Source organism: Siniperca chuatsi, linkage group LG22 (assembly GCF_020085105.1).
Source record: "Siniperca chuatsi isolate FFG_IHB_CAS linkage group LG22, ASM2008510v1, whole genome shotgun sequence".
Classification (NCBI taxonomy): Eukaryota; Metazoa; Chordata; class Actinopteri; order Centrarchiformes; family Sinipercidae; genus Siniperca; species Siniperca chuatsi.
The window spans coordinates 16850587-16869981 of NC_058063.1; the positions used below are offsets into that span (position 1 = coordinate 16850587).

A 19395-nucleotide genomic window follows, 5' to 3' on the forward strand; every position below is an offset into this window, starting at 1 on the left:
GATTTTGGGATGAAAACTTTTGTTGTTCCAGCAATATTTACTCTTTTGTGTGCATTGCCTGATTAAAATCCCCATTTGAACAATCATCATTTTTTTTAAACTAAAGTTTAAGATGCAGAAAACCTTGAAAAACTAGGCCCAGTTGATGAAATAATTGTTTGTTTGTTTTTTATTCCTGCAGGTTTTACTCAAAGAAAGACTAGGATGATAATATATCAGTGTAAGTTTATTTAAATTTTAAGTTTACATTTTGAGGAGTCACACTAATAAAATTACTATTTAGATTTCCAGTAATGGCCTATTAGAAAAACATCATTCTAGAGACAAAGTGGAAATGGTTGCTGCAGTGAGGTTGCAGTCTGTTAAATGGAGGCTTGATTCCTTAAGCATGTAGAAAAAACTGCACTGCTGGAATTGATCCTGTCTGTGTTTGCTTTCATGTTACTTGTTACACTTTTAGAGTTTCCTCATCTGTCAGCACAGAGCTTCAGCACGTCGACACACCTGGACAGGTTGCTGGACAACACCACCCAGCTGAGCTGCGAAGGACAACCGGTTGGTTTGCATTGAGAGGAAGACTGTCAGTGTAAAGGTTACAACTTTTCACAAGCCAAGGCAGTCAGAAAGAGGTAAATGTAAAATAACCTCCAGTTTCCAAATTTGGGGTCATGGTCAATGGCTGAAAATCTTCTTTGTCATTTAGTAACCAAATAACCTTCTTAGATACAGTAATGATTGCAGATTGTTCACTGGTTTCACAATACATAGATTCTGGGAAATTACCCCTTTAAAGTTTCCAGATCTATAATTTATGTTCTACTGCTGGTTTGACAAGTGGTGCAGTTTTCAGAGAGTATACGAGAGTGACCTCTACATCCTGGTTTTGGGAATATTGTTTGTTCTTTAGTTCCTTTGTAAATCACTGCTCTCTGTAGATCACTTTGGTATCAAATCAATTTGATAAAAAAATGCAAATAAGTGCTGACCGTTTGCAGTGATTCCTTTATGGATAAGTAAATGTTCTGGTTAAGAAAATTACTTAAATATATAAAGCTCCACTGGCTGACTCTAAATAGGCCAAGTTTAATCACAGCAATGTCTCAAGCCAGAAACAAATTATCAGGAGACTGAGCATGCGCAAGTATAGCCTTTTATTTTGAAAATTGAAATTCCGGATGCTTACGTATTCCTCGCTGCTGACTTGTCACAGGTGTATCAAGCTGCGAGATAATTGCCAACGTGAGTCCTGTTAATTCCGGGGACGCACTGACGGGTTTTAATGCAAAAGAAACGTTATCGTCCATAAATCTCACCGGTGGGAAAAATAATCTGGTTTTACTTCATAATCAAATATTAAACCAGCTTCACTGATCATGACTGGAGATGCCACGACGGTAAGTCTTGAGTTGTTCAAGTTATCCTCGATTGAACTGATGCAAACTAATTTTAGTGTTAGAGTAGAAGAAGGTTTAAAATAGTTTGAAAAAGTGTTGGAAACATGTCTGCTCGGTTATTATTATTTTTTTACTCTATTTCTAATATTAATGTTTATTAGCAGAATGAGGTGGAGGCGGGCGATCACGGAGAGGGTGCAGCAGCAACAGAGACTGCATCTGGGGAAAGACGACCTGTGAGTACATGTTATAGTAGTAATGGTGGTTCTATTTGTGTTGTGATGTAGTAAATTGCATTGCATTGGAGAGTGTTTTATTCTCACATATGCCAGAAATCACTGCAGTGCCTAATCCATCCTCTTCCTCCATGTGTTCCATATTTAACATGTTATCCTCAAACAGTTAAACAACCAGTTCAATCAGTACAGGACATGAGCGTGGTGTGTTTCCCTGTACTGCTGGGACACTGTTTGCTGGCATGCAAAGCAAACAAACTGCCAAACACCTAGTATCATGATGTCAGCTGTTCTAAATGTCATCTCTGTGACTGAGTACACGACAGAAAGAATATGCTGTTGTCACACTGCGGTTTGAATTCATCATGTGGCTTTTCTGTGCTTTCTTACTAAACTACAGACAAACTTTACATGTATAGTCTGTAACAAATTCAATAATTTAACAGTTTATTTAAGAGGAAAGCATCAAAAGTAGTCCTACTCATTCTGAAGAACTGTGTTTTCAGTGTTGCTATATCTAACTACTTTGTGTAATGTTGAGTAGTTTAAACATTTGTTTTGAATATGAACCTTAACCTGCTTTTTTTTAACTATTAACCACCGCCTTCAGATAAATACAGTGGAGTAAACAATATAAATATCTCAAAATAATGTACTTTATGTACAGGAAAAGTTATGTTCCACCCCTGGAGATGGGAACAATCAAAGAAACAATAGTTTAATGGTGATTTAGTGCAGGATTAGGCAATAAGTATGATAGTTATTTAAACTTGTCTGTCTAATTTAACTTATTATAATACAATAGAAAAGTACCTGCACAATAGAATTAGAGCTCCGTTTATCCTTTTTAGTGTTGTTTCGACCCAACACAGGTCTTATCCGGGCAGGCATAGTCTCGTTGATATTTCTGGTATCCAGCACATATCTCAATAAGTTTTTGTGGATGTGCAGAAAACTGTTAGCTATATTTACCATATGAGTCGAGCACAATGTGTCATCAGAATTAAAAGCAGCCTCAATTTGTAGTTTTATTCGGGTTTGACATATTTTTGAGTGACTGAATTTTAACCAGCAAAGACATAGTCAACATAATTTTACAGCAATCCAAAAAATATTCCTTTCATTAAGATACAAATTGAGCAATATGTTTTTTAAAGAAAAGTTGCTGATTTTCTGTATCTTTTCTTCAGAGTATTGTGAAGCTACAAAATATGCTAAAGAAAGTTTCCCAAAACCCTTTCCATAACCAATACAAGGTTAGTGGGCACACACACACAAACACACTTGCAATACAAAATTACAAACTGTCACATACATGCACACTTTCTACATCTCAAAGACACAAGCTAACACCCACTCAGTCTAAGTACAGTAAGGGAGTTACATTTGACTTCTTCCCTTTCTACAATTCCTGACCCTTATTTATTTTTATTTTTTTGCAGTTTGTGGATGAATAAAAAAATTAACTGGCTAAATAAATTAGACTCCTGATGATGATGATGATGATGATGTTTATTTTTTCTTCATCTCCCTTCTCTCAGACTCTTGTTTCATCAACCTCTGACTCCAGTGGCTCATCAGCAAACGAGTCTCGAAACGAACAGGTTAGAGACCAGCTTTCAGCTCTGCATATACACAGAGGTATATGCAGGTTGGGGGTCCTTGTTGAAAAGCAGTATCGTTTCATCAGCTGCAAGTGTTGTCAAATTTGTGTTTACATTTCTGACAAGTGATGCGTGACTTTCATATCACAGCAATTCGCAATGCGTGGAAAGCACGATGCGTGTCTTCTCACGCTTCATTCCATAAATATGTTTTGTTCATTTAGCATCATTAATTGATTGTTTGGTCCACAGGATGGTGAGTTCTTTGGTGATCTCTCAGCTGCTGCTACAGATGTGACAGACAGCCACCAGCTACACCAGGTAAGATTCAACATCTGCAGAGCATACACGAATGACAATGACGTATGGTACAACTCAGAGACATTATAACCAAGATTTGGCTGAAATGCCTCAAATTTGCCAAATGAAATGCATTATTTTTAAGCGGTATTTTGCGAAAGTGTGTTAGTTCAGCATCCATAAAGCCATGGTTGAAACTGCTGTTCATATTTTCATAAACGCAGAACGGTTTGAAGACGGAGGATCATCATCTTCTCTCTGCTGTAGCACAGGTTAAATCCACACCCTTTCTCTTGTTCTTTGAAGTACAATCTGACTTGTGAGATCTTCGCAATGTGTAGGCGTGTTTGTGTATAAGCTGTCTGACTAGACCTTTCTATAAATAAGTCAGTTAAATGTCGGTCAAAAAAATCAAAATACAAAGTAATAATAAGCATTCAAACCTCTCCAAATGTTACCATATTGTTATGAAAAATCATTACATTAATTATTTTGGAAGATGCAACATTTTGTCTTGAGCAGTCTTTGAGACCAAAAGTTAATTTCCTGTTTTGCTCATGTGGTATTTGCACTGCCTCCTCCCAACAATGATTCAACATGTAACATTTCTGCTGTGTCACTGTCTAATCCTTTCAGAATGGAGAGCACGAACAGCTCCATGTAGGTCCTCAGGTATGTTTTTAGATGTTAGCAGTTTTAGCACTCCATCAACAGTCCAAGTGAAATCTAACACCTCATCTCATTTCCCTTTCGTTGTTTATCAGAATGGAATCAATGGGGGTTTGGCCAGAATGAAACCTTTTTATGCATATTCTTTGGTAAGTACACAGATTTCTGTTTTTAAGACCAGCTCACGACGTTACCTTAACTACCATCATTTTCATTGAACACGTCGCTAATGACTTTGTGTTCTGTCATCAGGAATCGAGCAGCAAAGGTCATGTAATGGAGGATGTAGGGAGGAAAACCTCAGAGGTAAACCTCGATACCATCTTTGTCCCGCCACCTGAATTTCAGAGTTCACCTCTGGATCTTCAAACTGAAATTAAGACTGTGGAAAATGGAGCCCAATTTTCTGAACATCAAAAGGACCTGTTCCAGGCCCTTACCCCCAACCATACACAAGGCCTCTTCCAGACATCGACATTAGCCCAAAACGCATCTGCTAACGGCCATTTTCATGACGTAACCCTGAACTCACTAGACTTATTTAATCCAATTCCTGATCAAACACATAATCTCTCCAAAACCTTGCAGTTAAAAAGCTCTGACCTGTGTAAAAATGATGGGGTCAGTCTTTTCCAGGCTGCTAAAGGAGAGGATGCATTCCATGCTGAAAACACCAGGGAGGTGAATCTCTTTGATAAATCTCCCAGTATTTTTGAAGACCCATTCAAATCTCCTTCAAACAAGGAGGATGATCAGTTCCGGTCTCCACAGCCTATGATGGCAAACCCATTTCATACTGCCAAGACCAATGAAACTAAAAGTGGGGAACTCTTCCACATCAGGGAAAACAAACAAGATCCCTCTACGAAAGAGGACCTTTTTGGCATGTCTTTTAAGGAAAACCTGGATATATTTTCATCTTCATCCACAAATGCAGTCGACCCATTCCCAAGCCCGATTACAAGGACTTTATTCCAAAGTGTTTCCAGTTTGGATGACCCGTTTGGTAATACGCCCTCAAAACAATACGACCCTTTCCAAGATGTTTCAAATGGGACTTTCAAATTTGATCTCTTCCAACCACTTCCCTCAAAGACTAATAGCAATATATTTGAGAGAAACCCCAGCAATACTGCCTATAAGGCCACATACTCTACACCTTCACTCAACAGTCCGTCAGAAATGAAGATGGACATGCTATCGTCACCAGATCTCTTCAAGGCAACGCCATCAGAATCTCATCCAGCCATCCAACCAACCTCTTCCGACAGGCCACATGCTGCTGTTTTGACGACTCCTCAGGGAACTAGACATGATAATCTTCAGCCAAGTCCCTTCAGTCGGGCCAGGAATCTGTCTGTGTCATCAAGGCAATCTCCAGCTGAAATGGCTCATGTATGTAACAAGTACCATTTGATATTTGAACCGCCATAAAATCAATATTCAATGCTAATAGATTGCACTTTGTAATTGTGCATTGTTGAGGGCCCCACTGTACTGTAGGAAACATCTAGTCAACCAATTGCTCAATTTATATGACATGCACTTTATACCTTCTTTTATAATCAAACTTGCAGGTGCAGACCTTCAAACGTCCGCCAAAGCCACTTCCTCGAATTAGATCACCAAGAACGGAAAAACCACCCACACCAGCAAACCCTGTATGCAAAGAATTCAGTTTAGCATAATGCTGCTCACTCATTTCTCTGCTACTGTAACTGATGTGCTGTTAATTACCTTCTTTGTCTCTTTTGGACTGTTTAGATTGAACCTGAACCAACTGTACCAAAAACTTCTCCTAAGCCAGCCTTCAGACCACTCCCAAAACCAGTTATTCACCGCCAACCAAAAACTCCGGTATGCATGCTGTTGAAATTTGACCTAAATAGCTGTCCTAATTAGCTTGGGCAACAATATGTTTTAGGATATTGCTCTAAATATCTAATGAGGAGCAATGTAAAAGGTCATATGTGTGGGTAGTTAGTGTAGCTGTTAGACTGTGGATATAACATCATCTTTCTGTGGGCATGTTTCAAGTACTTCTTTTTTACAGGAAAGTAAAACGACGGACCCTGAGAACTATGTTGTCTTTGAGGACGTCCTGCTTATTGGTCAGGTGTGTTTTTAAGCAAAAGTGATTTTCAATATTAATTACAAAATGTATAAATTTAAATATATTAACAAATTGATGGGGGGAAAAAAGTCACTTTGATAAAAGCAGAGAGAAACATCACTGAAAGTCTAAAGATATGATAGCGGCCCTGAAGCCTGCGATGTTCATTATACCCAATAATATGAACATGTTGGATGGTATAAATGTTAGTAGTTGTAGATTTACAAATTTTGGCTAATGGTGAGAGAAAGGCAATGGGGTCATTGAAACCAAATGGGTTTATCCCATTGGGTGTATGAATGTCCTCAGCAAATGTGACGGCAATCTGCCTCTTAGATAATGAGATATTGTGTATGCAGAATTGACATATTGGCCTGACAATGCCACAAGGCAAAGAGTTTCCAAAATGGAAATTAGTTATCCTCAGGGGAGCATTAATGTGCTTAGTTAAATTCAATGGCAATCTAATTTTGGCATGTGTGTTTTACAAGAGGGAATTTTGGTTTGATGGTGGCATTAGAGGAAAAATCTTGATGAAAAATGCCAATCGAGCAAACAGGAGTGAATATACAGATGGGTGACAAATTAAAGGAAAAACCGACATGAAGTGTCTTAGCATGGGCCTCCAGCCTCCAGAACAGCTTCAGTGCTCCTTTTCAAGATATGTTTCTCCACTCTTTTATTCAGGGTTTTCCTTTAATTTGTTCCCTGTCTGTATCTCCTCTCGAAAAGTTTTGGATGGATGGACATGGATGAAACTGTCCATCATCACCCCTCTTAGACCCTGCTGCTATTGAAGGAAAAATATGCATATTGTATGTTGGATTATTTTGAAAACATTTTAGAAGCATAACTGTCTATATAAAATGTTTGCTTTACTAAAATCCCAAAACAGGAAAGGTGTGTTGAAGACTGGCCTGAAGACAGCCCTGAGCTTAACCCCGACTTCAGACCAGTAAAAAAAACATTTTCAAAATTCAATTCTTTCATCACATTCTCTCTGAATATGTTGGCATACTACCTTGAGTTCTCAGCATTGTTCGCTATGCAAAATTAATGTTCTGTCAAAGACATTTCAGCTAATGAAACGTGTATTTGTTTTGGGGTTTTTTTTTTCTTCTTCTTTTGTTCTATAAGTCTGGAACATTGAGACTACGGCGAGAATCATTGAAAGTAAGAGACAAGTTATTTCTCTAGTTAGCATTGTTTGTTTGTAAGCAGAAAGAAGAAGCTAAAAAAAGCTAACCTTTCTCTTAGATGAAGGCAGACTCTGATGGAGGAAGTGGGGAGGATCAGGATAGCCCTGGGAGTCACGGCAAGGTACTATCTGAGAGTCTCACTCATCAGTCACTATTAGACTTTCTGTGGTTGTTATCAATATATTATCCAGTATATTGTTTAACATCCTTTTTTTCTTTTTACAGAAAAAGGACAAAAAATTCAGAATGTCCCTACTTTCCAGAAGAGGGTCAAAGGTAAATGAAGCAATGCAAAATAACAGTTTCACTGATTTGATTGTATTTGCATGTTCATCTTTATAAGGTGACGATTTCACTTTGTAGGAAAAGTTTGCTGATGACACAAAGGAGGGGAGGAGCGGGACACTACCCACCAATCGTAAATCATCAAAGGTAACAATCAGGGTGTCTGGAATCAAATGTAAATCGTGTAAGCATGTGACAGTAAGCCTATTCTTAACATCATTATCTATTATTCGATATTAGTATTAAAACTGTAATGTGTTATTGCATCAAATGGGCTAGGGTGATCTCTTACAAGCTTTTAATGGTGAGTCCAGATACAGTGTGAAAGATTGAGGTAGTACAAATATATTCAAATAGAGGAAGCAGCATTATAGGAAGCACAAATAAAGGCAACTTAAACTTGTGTTAAAAATAATTCATCCTGAGTGAGAAACTCAGTGGTTTGAGCCTCATCCCCACCTATTTGGAATTTCTTTCAAACACGGAAGATAAACTCAATCATGTTTTTCTTGAATTGTTTTGAGTGATGCTAGAAGTCCAGTCAAAGAAGTGGACTGACGATAAGTTTAGCAATTAAAAGACAAATCACCGACTGCTTGCTATACTGTAAAGCCAATTAAACACTTGATCCAGAAGTGAAATCTGCTCAAATTAATCAAGACAAACATTATTGTGGCATTATATCTGAACACACCAGTGTGTTTTTATAATGGCACTTGCTCAGTTTTAAAAGTGAGCGCTTCTGTTTTTCAGGAGTATATTCCAGATATGCACATGTTTGCAGGAGAGAATGAAGATGGGGAGCAGAATGGGATGGACTATAAAGTATGTTTTTGTTTTTTAAACAGTTTGTTGTTTCTGTATGAACACTATTAATAAAGCAGTATTGGTTTAATAATGTGTTCTTTTGTCAACAGAAGAAACCTCTGAAGACCAAAGTCAATCGGCTGCTTAGAAGAGCATCCACCACTTCCGCCATGCCAGAGGGAAAGCACATGAACAGACATTTACCTCAAGAATCAAAGGTAAGTTATCTGAAGTGTGTGTGTGTGTGTGCGTGCGCGTGCGCGTGTGTTTTCCATGGAAGATTCATCCAAGCAAACTGACACATCCTAGCCATCCTATAGTGTGTCTGAAAAGCTTACACACACAGGACTTCTTACATCAATACTGCAGTTCTGATGCCTTTTTCTTTGTAATTCCACAACAGGATGATGACATCAATAAGAAAAGCGTTGGCAAGAAAAACTCCATCATACGCCGATGGTCAGAGGTAAAGTAGTCACAGACTGCAGTCTGCCAACTGTTTATCAAACTAGTTGGATCCTGAATTGTCTGCTGCAGACAAGGTGCAAGAGGGTGAGGGAAAATGAGCTATCAAATTCAAATGTGCTTTATTGGCACGCTATGCTTTGAACCTTCATTTCAAATTCCGAAGATTATCTCGAGCATTAGTGGCTCAAATTCTCCCCAAATGCTTGTTTTTTGTGTGTTTTTTCCCCCCTTTTCTAAGTGCTGGAAAAAGTAATATATTGTTGTTGTTTTTTCTCAATATTGTACAGTCTTGGGAAGAAATTGTGTACATGCTTTAACTCCTTAAAGGCAAATATTAGTCTTCCTAAAGAGTTTTTGATGCAGGTTTTCATTGTCAACAGGGGACCGTTTTGGATGGCAGCACTGGTGAGGAGGAGGAGGAGGGATGGGAAGCCCAGCATGAAGAGGTTGTGAGCCATGGATTTGTATGCTTTTGTTATACGCACATGACCATTCAGCCTATAGAAGTTGTAGTCTGTAGATGCTAATTTTGAATAAACTTTCTTAGAGAGAGACTTTAGATATTTTTGAGAAAGGGAGAACTGTGAATATTCTGTCATGCACTGATTTGGGTAATCTAATCTTTTCTCTCTTCAGAAGAAAAAAAAGAGTGTGAAAATCAGGTTTGTGCCACAAAGAGGATTTGCCATCAGTGTAGAAAAGGTATCCCACCCCTACTGTACTTTATATTTCGCTATTTCACAGCATATTTGTTTACACCTTAATGAATGTGTGTCATGTTACAACTTTTTCTCTCCAGAAGGATGATGAACCGAAGGGAGCACATGGATACACACCTCGCAAAGGCTCAAAGGTATGACTGTATTCACGTGAGAATATGTGTGTGCTTTGCTCGTGCATTGTACTTCCGGTATGTGGATGGTCTAGGTGGTGTAACATGTTTGGAATTTTTTTTTTCTCTCAGGAGAAATCACAAGATGAAATTTTGGGTGCACATGGCTACACACCTCGTAAAAAGTCCCAGGTAACAGTCACCTTCACTTCCGTTGACTCAACATTTAAACAATAAGAAACGATATGTCATAGGACAATGACCAATGACCATTCCCTCATTGTCTAATATGAGAGTGAATGGTCTGATTGTTTCCTGTGAATCATTTTTATGCCTCTGCGGCAGTGATAGCCGTGGCCGAAGGCATTATGTTTTGGGGTTGTCCGTGTGTTCATCCCATTCTCATGAACACGATATCTCAGGAACGCCTTGAAGGAATTTCTTCAAATTTAGCACAAACGTCCACTTGGACTCAAGGATGAACTGATTAGAAGTTGGTGATCAAAGGTCAAGGTCACTGTGACCTCACAAAACACGTTTTTGGCCATAACTCAAGAATTGATGACCGTATTTTACAGTTGGTCGGACACTGAATAGGTGACACTTGACTCAAAGGTCATTATGACCTCAAAACAGATTTTTAGCCATAATTTAAGAACGAATTGGGCGATTCCAGATTAAACACACATGTTGATTGGGACGACACAATGAATAAACAATAACTAGCACAGTACGGGCTTTCCTCCATCTCGTCCATTCTGCCTTTCACTTCCTGCCTCATTCTGAATGTCGAGCATCATCGGAATCGCGTGACTGCAAACCGTGAGCGAGTGAGTTTCACCTACAGCCCATAGAGCGGCTTTGCATCTAAAAATGCCAGGAGAAAACAAAAGCACCGCATTTTGTGTAGCTATACTCTATAAGAATCCATCTTTACATAGTAATCAAGTACATGTGTACCTATTTAGCCAATACATCTATGATAATCCTTCATTAATCAGTTTAACAACGTATATTCACTGGAATCATACATATGTATCATCAATATAGTGATAACTTCCACTTAGCCAAAAAATACTTTTTTTTTTTTTTTTTTAATTCAACTCCTTCACTACATATTTTATGAGTCCTGACAGAAATGGATGTAAACTGTAACTTGACTGGTTGGCGGAGGCATACAACCTCGGGGCGGTAATTCTAGTTGGAGATGGCCTGGTTTATTTATGTTAAGTTTAGCTTTTTTTCAGTTAGCATAGCAAATCCACTTCCATAACATCAAATGACTTCATCACTTGTTTTGTTCTGAAGCAGCTTTGTTTTTCCACACTCTCACTCTTAGGATGATACTTTTGAGGATGTAGAGGAAATGAAAGGCCACAGTCTTCAGTCAACTAGCAAGGTTCTATTTTCTTATTGTTACCATTATATGATATCATGTTGTTTAACAAAAATGTACATTTATTTATTTTATTGTGAATATACTGTAGTTATCTTCTGACTTGACTCGTGCTTGAAAATAACTAATATTCCATACTTTTTTTTTTTTTTTTTTTTTAACCAGAAAATGTGGTTAGATGTCTAGAAACAGGGCATATCATTTTGCAGTATCTCTTCTATGTTGCATGGTTTTCAGCGTACCTCTATAATTTCAACATTCCTGACTTGCCTACCAAGACTAAAGGTTGTTTTGAATATGTTACTTAGGCTGCTTTCATGGATGATGAGCTCTTAGAGAAAACACTCCATATGTCTGCTGGATTGAATGGAGATGAAGATCCATATGGAATGGAAGACTGGAAACCTGTAACTTTCTTCTCTTTTAATACTTTTTTTTTTTTTCCCTTGAACATTTTTGTTGTCTGTTTTCACTTTATGGGCTTTTTTTCTTTTGTCAATAGAAGAAAACAACCAAGATGAAACTGCTGCACATGGATCGTCGAAGCTCTAAGGTAAATATTTTTCTGCGAAATGTTTGGTTGCAAGGCAATGGGAGATTAAAGACATTGTTTTACTTAATTTGGGTTTTTCATAAATGTATGAATGTTATTGTTGTTTTGTTTTTTTTAAATTAGGACGACATGCTGGACTACAACAGTCCTCAGAAAAAGAAGGGCAGTTTCTCGGCAGAGGAGTTAGACGATGAAGACCTAAACGGGGTGGAGGACTGCAAAGTGGTATTTTTATATCTGAAACCAATATTTTTGTTACAGTGGCACCAGTAACAGGCTGACAGCAGCAGTAGTAGAAGCACATTGTAACTGCTTTGTAGAAACACCATGTGATGCAATGAAAAGAGCAATGAGGGCACCAATCATTTTGACAGGATAGATAGGAAACAATAGAGAAAATAACTGCTTGTGCTGTCAAATGCATCATTGTGCTAAATGTCAATTTCAGAGCAGATGTAAACCCTCCTCTAAACATCATATGCAGAAGAGAGGAAGATTCTTTTCCAACTAGATGCCGTTTGCTTTTGATTTTCTTCCTCCTGACAGCATTTCTTAAGCTTTACTTAACAATATTTTTTGTTTCTTGTGTCAGAAAAAATCCAAATATAAAGTCTCTATTCCCATCCCACGCAAATCTAAGACCACCAATGGAGAGAGGGAACCGATTGGATTCAGCCAGCACATACCTCAGCAAGCATCCAAAGTATGTTTAATGCACAACATAAGCATGTGACATTATTCTAATATACTAATTCAGTTTAATTGTTTTCTGTGGTATTGACTTTATTTCTGACATATTTTAGCAGGATGCCTTTGCTGAGGATGACATCACTCAAACAGGAAAAGATTTCATGAGTCCTGGAGAGATGTATGACAGCGAACAAGATGAAGTGGAAACCTGCAAACAGGTATTTTTGTCCCTCTCATGTTCACTTTTACTGCTTTACTTTAAGGTTATTTAATATATGATCCTCAAACATTTTTTTTTTCTTTTCAACAGAAGAAGCCGTTTAAACTTAAAGGCCTCAAAAAACACAAGGCCAAGGTGAATCAGTGCAGTCTAACTTATTTCTAATCACATGAGGAAAGAGCGATTTTGCTCATATTGCTGTCAGATCTGTAAAAACAAGATAATGACATGCTCACTTTTCATTATCTCTTTGTCATGCCAGAGTAAAGCCATGCATCAAGAGTGTGAAGATCCACCAGGAGCTACGTCTAGTGACTACCTGTCAGAGGCCGCTAAGGTAAGATTGAAAATACTGCAAGATATTTAAATAATGAGTCAACGTGTGGCTTACTTAGCCAAAACGTGGTATCTTGGATTCTTCTGACAGTTATTAGTAAATGGTCTGTCTTTAATTCTTAGATAAACTTCTCCTTCTTTGGCTCAAACCGGTTAGCATGAATGTCCTAATTAATGATCCACTTCTCAGTATTTATCTAACCCACAGCTTTACTTCCTTCGTCTCAAACCATCAAGTCGTGATGTAGCAATACACCGTTTAAGTTTATCAACTTCTGTTGATCTTGATAATACATTTTGTTTCGGTCTTGAATTTTCCAGTGAGTCAGACCTGACTAGCTTTATGGAAAATCACCTCTTTGATCAGGTTTACAGCATATTACTATTGTAAAAAATGTATTTACTGTCTGCCTATCCAGCACTGACGGCTCTGTATATGTTGGAGTTTTTGAGATAATGTTGAGCTTTGTGTGGCTTTTTTTTTTTTTCACACTGTGTCCTAAAGCATTTTCCTGAGGGGGAAAAAAAATGAAATGAATACCTATTTTACTATTGTACACTGTTTTGTTCTGACCGAGCCTTGCTGAGAGTCGGATTACAAACAGGATTAAAAAGAAACTCTTTTGTTAAACAATTCCTGTGCACAAAAGACCATTTCTCTGTTCCTGATGGGACACATTCCTTTGGCATAGGCCAGTTCAGCAACATAGCATACATACTAGGCAACACCAATTAGTGCATAGGCAGGTCTTAATATGTACAAAGGCCTTGGTTAAATAAATAAAGCCAGGTGCATATGGTAAAGTATGTAGAGGAGACCTATTGACGTCTTCACTGGCTTGTTTTGTCGCCTCCCTCACCCCTCATTCAGGCGGAGTGGCTGGCTGCTCAGGAGGATGAGCGCACTATAGCAGGTCTCGAGGACGGGGACGAAGATGGGGTCAGTTTCTCTTAAAACTGGCTAAACAGAAACATATTCCACTTCACCATACATTTCCTGTATATGCAAGTGAAGAAAATTCACCTTTTAGTACTGTAGTGCTCAGGTGTGAACCATCATGCTTTTGTTTTCACAGGACACTGACAGTTTGATGGAGTGGTGGAACACTGTGGAACGTGAGTCACAACCGAATCAGACAACTGAAACTGGCCAATAAAATAAACACTTGAATGTCTTTTTTTTTTTTTATTTATTTTATTTTTTAACTTCATTAAGACGTGTTGTTTGATTGTATTTCAGAATGGGATGAGGTGCCATCAGACGACGAGGACAAAGTCAGAAAAGAGGATGAGTCCAAGTGCGTCTGTTTATATGAATTTGGTGAAAGTAAAAGTGTACTGATCTGGCCAAGTGTGCTGGATGGATTGTTTCTGCTGTTGCTATACCAGTAGTTAGGGGTGTTGTGAATCAGATCACTGATTGCAACAGGAAAAGTTGTGCTAAATGTAGAGCTGAAACTAATTATTAGTGGATCAACAGAAACATAATCTGTAAATATTTTGATAATCAGTTAAACTTTTCAGTCATTATTCAAGCAACATTTGCTGGTCTTAGTTTCTCAAATGTGAGGAATTGATGCTTTCTTTGTCATCTGATAGCATACTGAATATCTTTGGTTTTGGACCTAAATAAATTAGATAAGAAGCAATTTGACCCTGGGCTCTGGGAAATTGTAATTGGCATTTGTCACTATATCCTGACATTTTATAGACAAAACAATAAATCAAGAAAATAATAAAAGTAATTGTTAGTTGTATTGTCCCTTCAAAATGAAGTCAACTGAAAATATTTAGACATAACCTGCATATGTGTGTTAGATCTTTCTGATAATTGGGTAGCTTTACAAGTACAAATGAAAGCTGTTGATATATTTTGCAATGACAATTTTGAGTGTGAGAATTTATCCAGCTACTTGATAAATGAGTGATTTATTTCTTACAGGGATATCAGTGTTCAGTGTTCATAGGGAACATGTTTTGGGTATAGAAGTTTTTGTAAGGCTTAATAAACATTACATTAGAAAAAAATGGGTTTGGCTTAGCAAAAGGGGTTAAAACTGATCATGCACTACGTTGTATTATATTATTTAGAAAGTTTACACTACTCTGTAGATCCCTTGATCCAGTCTTTCCTAGTGTAAAGTCAGTGAGTGAATAGAGTATTGCTTTAATTTCATTGTTTGGCCTTTCCAATCATAAACCACAATTTAAGGTGCTGCTTCCTTATTCCGTACTGTACTTACCAAGAATAACATTGCTTTGTCTACCAAATACATCTCAGGTCATTCACCATCTTGGCAGACAAGGTTCATCGCGGCCTGCGTGTCTTCAACAAGGTCTTTACAGAGCGAGCTGAGGTCCTCTGGCAGTCCGTCATCACGCTCCATGCCATCGCCGACGGCATCAACAATTTCCACCACAAGGCCAAGATCGCTGGCATCACTGGTGGCACGACCACAGCCGTGGGTGGTGTAACAGCCATCGCCGGTTTGGCTTTGGCACCCTTTACTTTTGGTGCCTCTCTCATAGTTACCGCCGTTGGTGTGGGCGTGGCAACGGCTGGCGGAATCGCTTCAGCCTCTGCGGCCATCTCGGATAACGTTAACAACATGCACGACCGGAAGAAGGTAAGCTGCAATTTTACTGGCAACATTTCGTATAAATAAAATAAAAAAGGGACAGATGCACACTCATAACTCTGATGCACTTATTTCAACTAATAAAGATCCAACATTTCAGCAAACTGCCCCCTTCAGTTTGCTGAAACCTTCTTCTTTATTCTTCTTCTCTAATCTCTCTTATTTGAAATAAACGCATCAGTTATGAGTGTGCAGCTTTCCCATTCATTTTTTTTAACGTCTGCCTGCGAGCCAGAACCTCATTGGAATATGTGTGCATTTTCCCTCAGATTTTTATTAACATTTCGTTTCAATGCAGGAAGTAGTGTGACGTTCTTTTAACGCTGCAAACAGTTAAAAGTGCGTGACTGTGACACCGGTGACCAAGACTGACACCCTGTCCCATCTCATGCGTTAACTTACCATTGACTTTTTCAGCCTTTAACCAAAGACTGTGGTCTTTCCCTCTCCTTCTGTAGGTGGAGACAGTACTGAAAACATATGAGGCTCAGCTGCTGGACATTGGGAAGATCCTCCACTTTGTCAATCAGGGCTTGTACAAACTCCGTGGCCATCCTCTCCTCAGGTCTGGCACCCAGCACTACTCAGAGGACTGGGAGATCCGCAGAGCAGTCCAGATGATCAGCTTAGTCGATCAGCCCGTGATGCGAGCGACCGAGGTAACAGACGCGGCAGTTGCCTCGGTCCAAGGACTCTTCAATGGCATGGACAAGTACTTCATCAAGGACTCCAGAGAGCTGAAGAAAGGCTGCAAGAAAGAGGTGGTGAGTCAAATAAAGGTGGTGGCGAATGTGCTCAATGATGGGGTAGTGGAGCTCAATGCCATCAGAGAGGAGCTACAGGATGCTACTGGAAACATGTGAGTATCTTCCTGCATGATCCCACTTTGACCATCAAGGATCACCAGCCCCCTCTCCAGGCCAAATGAGGGAACTGTTGGTTAAAAGGAACCCATGGGCCCAGTAGGTCAGCACCTGTTAGGTAGGCAGTTTCAGACATTCAAAGGGTGCATATGGCCAAATCTTTCTAATATCAGTTTGCTAAAAAACAGACTCACGACATTATAAGAAGTTTAGACAACTGACACTTTATTCCAATAAATTGTAATAGTCCTGCAAAATGCTGATAATGGTCATTATTTTGTTGTGAATTTGACAGAGAGGTGTTAATTCAACTCTGGTAACTTTTGAGGCTGTGGGTTATTCTTGTATTTGTATTATATTATAAGGTGTTTACTGTACACACAGGGGCTGGTCAAAATAAGAGGAAAACAGACACCCTTTTGTGGGCACTGTATGCATTGTTCTGTGGGTAAAAGGTTTAAATATAAGGTGTATCAAAATGTAGCTTTGTGGTCACAGACAGTTTAATTTCAACATGTGAGTCGATTATTTTTTTTTTTTTTCAGTTGAATGTGTCCACCCACTGTACTTACAGGAGGAGGACAAATTTCTAAACAGGAACATCTTACAATATAACGCAATCCAACACAGCATGGTTGAGTTCAGTAACACCTCTCACACAGTTTCAACAAAAAATTTATAGAAATTCAGTATTTTTTTTTTGTAATGCTATTGTATTAAATGGTGTTATATTGTCAGCAATTCCTATTATTTTGGCCAATCCCTGTTTCAGTTTAATTAAACAAATGTTAGTAGTTGAGAATCTACAATGAGAGTCAATGCAAGGATCACTTTTTGTCTGCACAGTTTCCTCCTTTTGTTTTATGGAGTTTGTAAGATTTTAATGTGTTTAAAATTAGCATGTTGATAGTTTTCATTTGTTGAATTAAAGTTACTGTATTTAGTTTACCGACAGGACTGTGTTTGTAAATTGTAACTTTCAGCTCACAGCATCATATGAAGATATCCATTTTTAAGTGCTTCTTCTTTAAAAGAAAAGGTGCCACTGCCACATATTTACAATTAAATGAATGTTGTGTATAGGGTAATTTATTTTTAAAATATCACTGTATGGCATTGCTTCAAAACGCCAATTCACTACACATCTGAGAATTGAATCTCAGTTTTACATCTGAGTTTTTAAATCTTGTTTGAAGCTGCTGGTTGTGGTTTGCTGGTGCATCAGTTACAAAAGCTTCAACTATTCGCATCGCCTCTTTCTGTTGCAGGTCTGTTGGTTTAAGTATTTCTGCACTTAAAGCCACACATGTCACCATGTAAAATTATTGCACAAAAATATATTCACTTGCCTGAATGGTTTATAGAAACATTTTGAGAACATGTTGCATTTTAGCCACATGAAGAATCCATTTTATTACTCCCCATAGATTTTCTAAACAAAACCTGGAGACTTTTTGGTCTTACCATGTGGCATCCATGTAAATGTGTAGATACTGTTATGATTTATGAATATGATGATCTATAATATTCTATTAAACTGTCAAAGCTAACTATTCATATGTTAATACGTTGTGTATACAGAAATATTTCTATTACTGTATGTTTTAAATATTTTGGAGACCACTTGTGGTCTTAATGGATAGTGCCTTTATTTTGGTTGTGCATCTTCCTGCATTATTTTAACCTGAACAAAATGTATCTGTAAAGGTCTATTTTAGTATATTCCGATATTTTAATGTAACACTGAATCTGTGAATAAAGACTGTTTACAATAGTGTAAACATTAAGCTGATGCTCCCAGCCTTCCTGTGTGTGTGTGTGTGTGTGTGTGTGTGTGTGTGTGTGTGTGTGTGTGTGTGTAGTACGTGAAAGAGAAGGAAAGACTGTTTACATCACTTTAAACTGAGCAGACATACCTCGGTAGTGTATTGTTTACCCTGCAATTCAAACTATGCAGAGATCTGAATACGTAAAGGAATCTGGAAGGTTATTTTATGAAAACAAATAAGCTTATACTGTAAGATTGTTCAGAATCTTATAAGCAACTGAATATTTAATTACTACTGAATACATAATATTGAAATTTAAATACTGAGTTTATAGCATTCTTATTTTACTTTAAAAACGGTCAGTTTTTAAAGTAAAATATATATTCAAATACACACTTTGAATATATATAAATACATTTCATAAACAACTAAATACATAATTGTGAAATTACTACTGAATACTTATAGGGGGAATGTAAGTTTTAAGACAATTGGAAAATTCAAAGAGGGGCATTTAAACTACATAAACAGATACAGACTGACAGTTTTTAAAGTAAAATAAGAATGCTATAAACTCAATGGTATTTAAATTTCAATATTACGTATTCAGTAGTAAGTGAATATATATATATATATATATATATATATATATATATATATATATATATATATATATATATTTGTTAAACATAACTATAAAAGTTTATCAATATAGAATTCTCAAAGGAATAAATAAGGTGAAAAGACTGAAACAGAGAGTAGCCTAAATATTTTGAAAAAATTAAGGAATAAAAAGAAAAAGGGCACAGACTTTAAACAAGGTCTTGATACTACATGGCAGGGAGTAGCTATGATGTTGCTAAAGTGTTAGGCAGCCCAAAAATTATAGATTATAATGTGTTTCCTCTTGGAAATGTTATGAGGTTTATGATAGTTTCCGCAGTTCCTGATTTTATTGAGTGCTGTTATTATTGTATGCTTTATCAATTACAGTCATTCATTGCTTTGTGTGTGTGTGTGTG

General features: G+C 37.6%; 1 protein-coding gene across 5 annotated transcripts in view; it reads left to right on the plus strand.

The window, feature by feature from the left end:
* The window catches only part of si:cabz01007807.1, a 29559-nt gene extending 11163 nt beyond the window's left edge, over window positions 1-18396 (plus strand). The window contains exons 2-39 of one of the 5 annotated variants that reach the window (XM_044184848.1): window positions 182-220; window positions 461-629; window positions 1556-1630; window positions 2821-2886; window positions 3172-3234; window positions 3487-3555; window positions 3759-3806; window positions 4171-4206; window positions 4299-4352; window positions 4456-5598; window positions 5781-5864; window positions 5968-6060; window positions 6257-6319; window positions 7212-7271; window positions 7454-7489; window positions 7574-7636; window positions 7741-7791; window positions 7879-7947; window positions 8554-8625; window positions 8718-8825; window positions 9011-9073; window positions 9456-9521; window positions 9712-9777; window positions 9875-9928; window positions 10040-10099; window positions 11247-11306; window positions 11612-11710; window positions 11806-11856; window positions 11980-12081; window positions 12449-12559; window positions 12660-12764; window positions 12857-12901; window positions 13029-13103; window positions 13974-14042; window positions 14179-14218; window positions 14343-14400; window positions 15384-15729; window positions 16200-18396. In XM_044184848.1, the coding sequence (XP_044040783.1) occupies window positions 2842-2886; window positions 3172-3234; window positions 3487-3555; window positions 3759-3806; window positions 4171-4206; window positions 4299-4352; window positions 4456-5598; window positions 5781-5864; window positions 5968-6060; window positions 6257-6319; window positions 7212-7271; window positions 7454-7489; window positions 7574-7636; window positions 7741-7791; window positions 7879-7947; window positions 8554-8625; window positions 8718-8825; window positions 9011-9073; window positions 9456-9521; window positions 9712-9777; window positions 9875-9928; window positions 10040-10099; window positions 11247-11306; window positions 11612-11710; window positions 11806-11856; window positions 11980-12081; window positions 12449-12559; window positions 12660-12764; window positions 12857-12901; window positions 13029-13103; window positions 13974-14042; window positions 14179-14218; window positions 14343-14400; window positions 15384-15729; window positions 16200-16604 (4032 nt within the window). In that variant the 5' untranslated portion in view covers window positions 182-220; window positions 461-629; window positions 1556-1630; window positions 2821-2841 and the 3' untranslated portion in view covers window positions 16605-18396. Of the gene's footprint in view, window positions 1-181; window positions 221-460; window positions 630-1177; window positions 1395-1555; window positions 1631-2820; window positions 2887-3171; window positions 3235-3486; window positions 3556-3758; window positions 3807-4170; window positions 4207-4298; window positions 4353-4455; window positions 5599-5780; window positions 5865-5967; window positions 6061-6256; window positions 6320-7211; window positions 7272-7453; window positions 7490-7573; window positions 7637-7740; window positions 7792-7878; window positions 7948-8553; window positions 8626-8717; window positions 8826-9010; window positions 9074-9455; window positions 9522-9711; window positions 9778-9874; window positions 9929-10039; window positions 10100-11246; window positions 11307-11611; window positions 11711-11805; window positions 11857-11979; window positions 12082-12448; window positions 12560-12659; window positions 12765-12856; window positions 12902-13028; window positions 13104-13973; window positions 14043-14178; window positions 14219-14342; window positions 14401-15383; window positions 15730-16199 lie in introns of those variants that run through there. The other 4 variants (XM_044184849.1, XM_044184847.1, XM_044184845.1 and 1 more) reach the window with 4 other exon arrangements.
* Window positions 18397-19395: the final 999 nt, after the last annotated feature.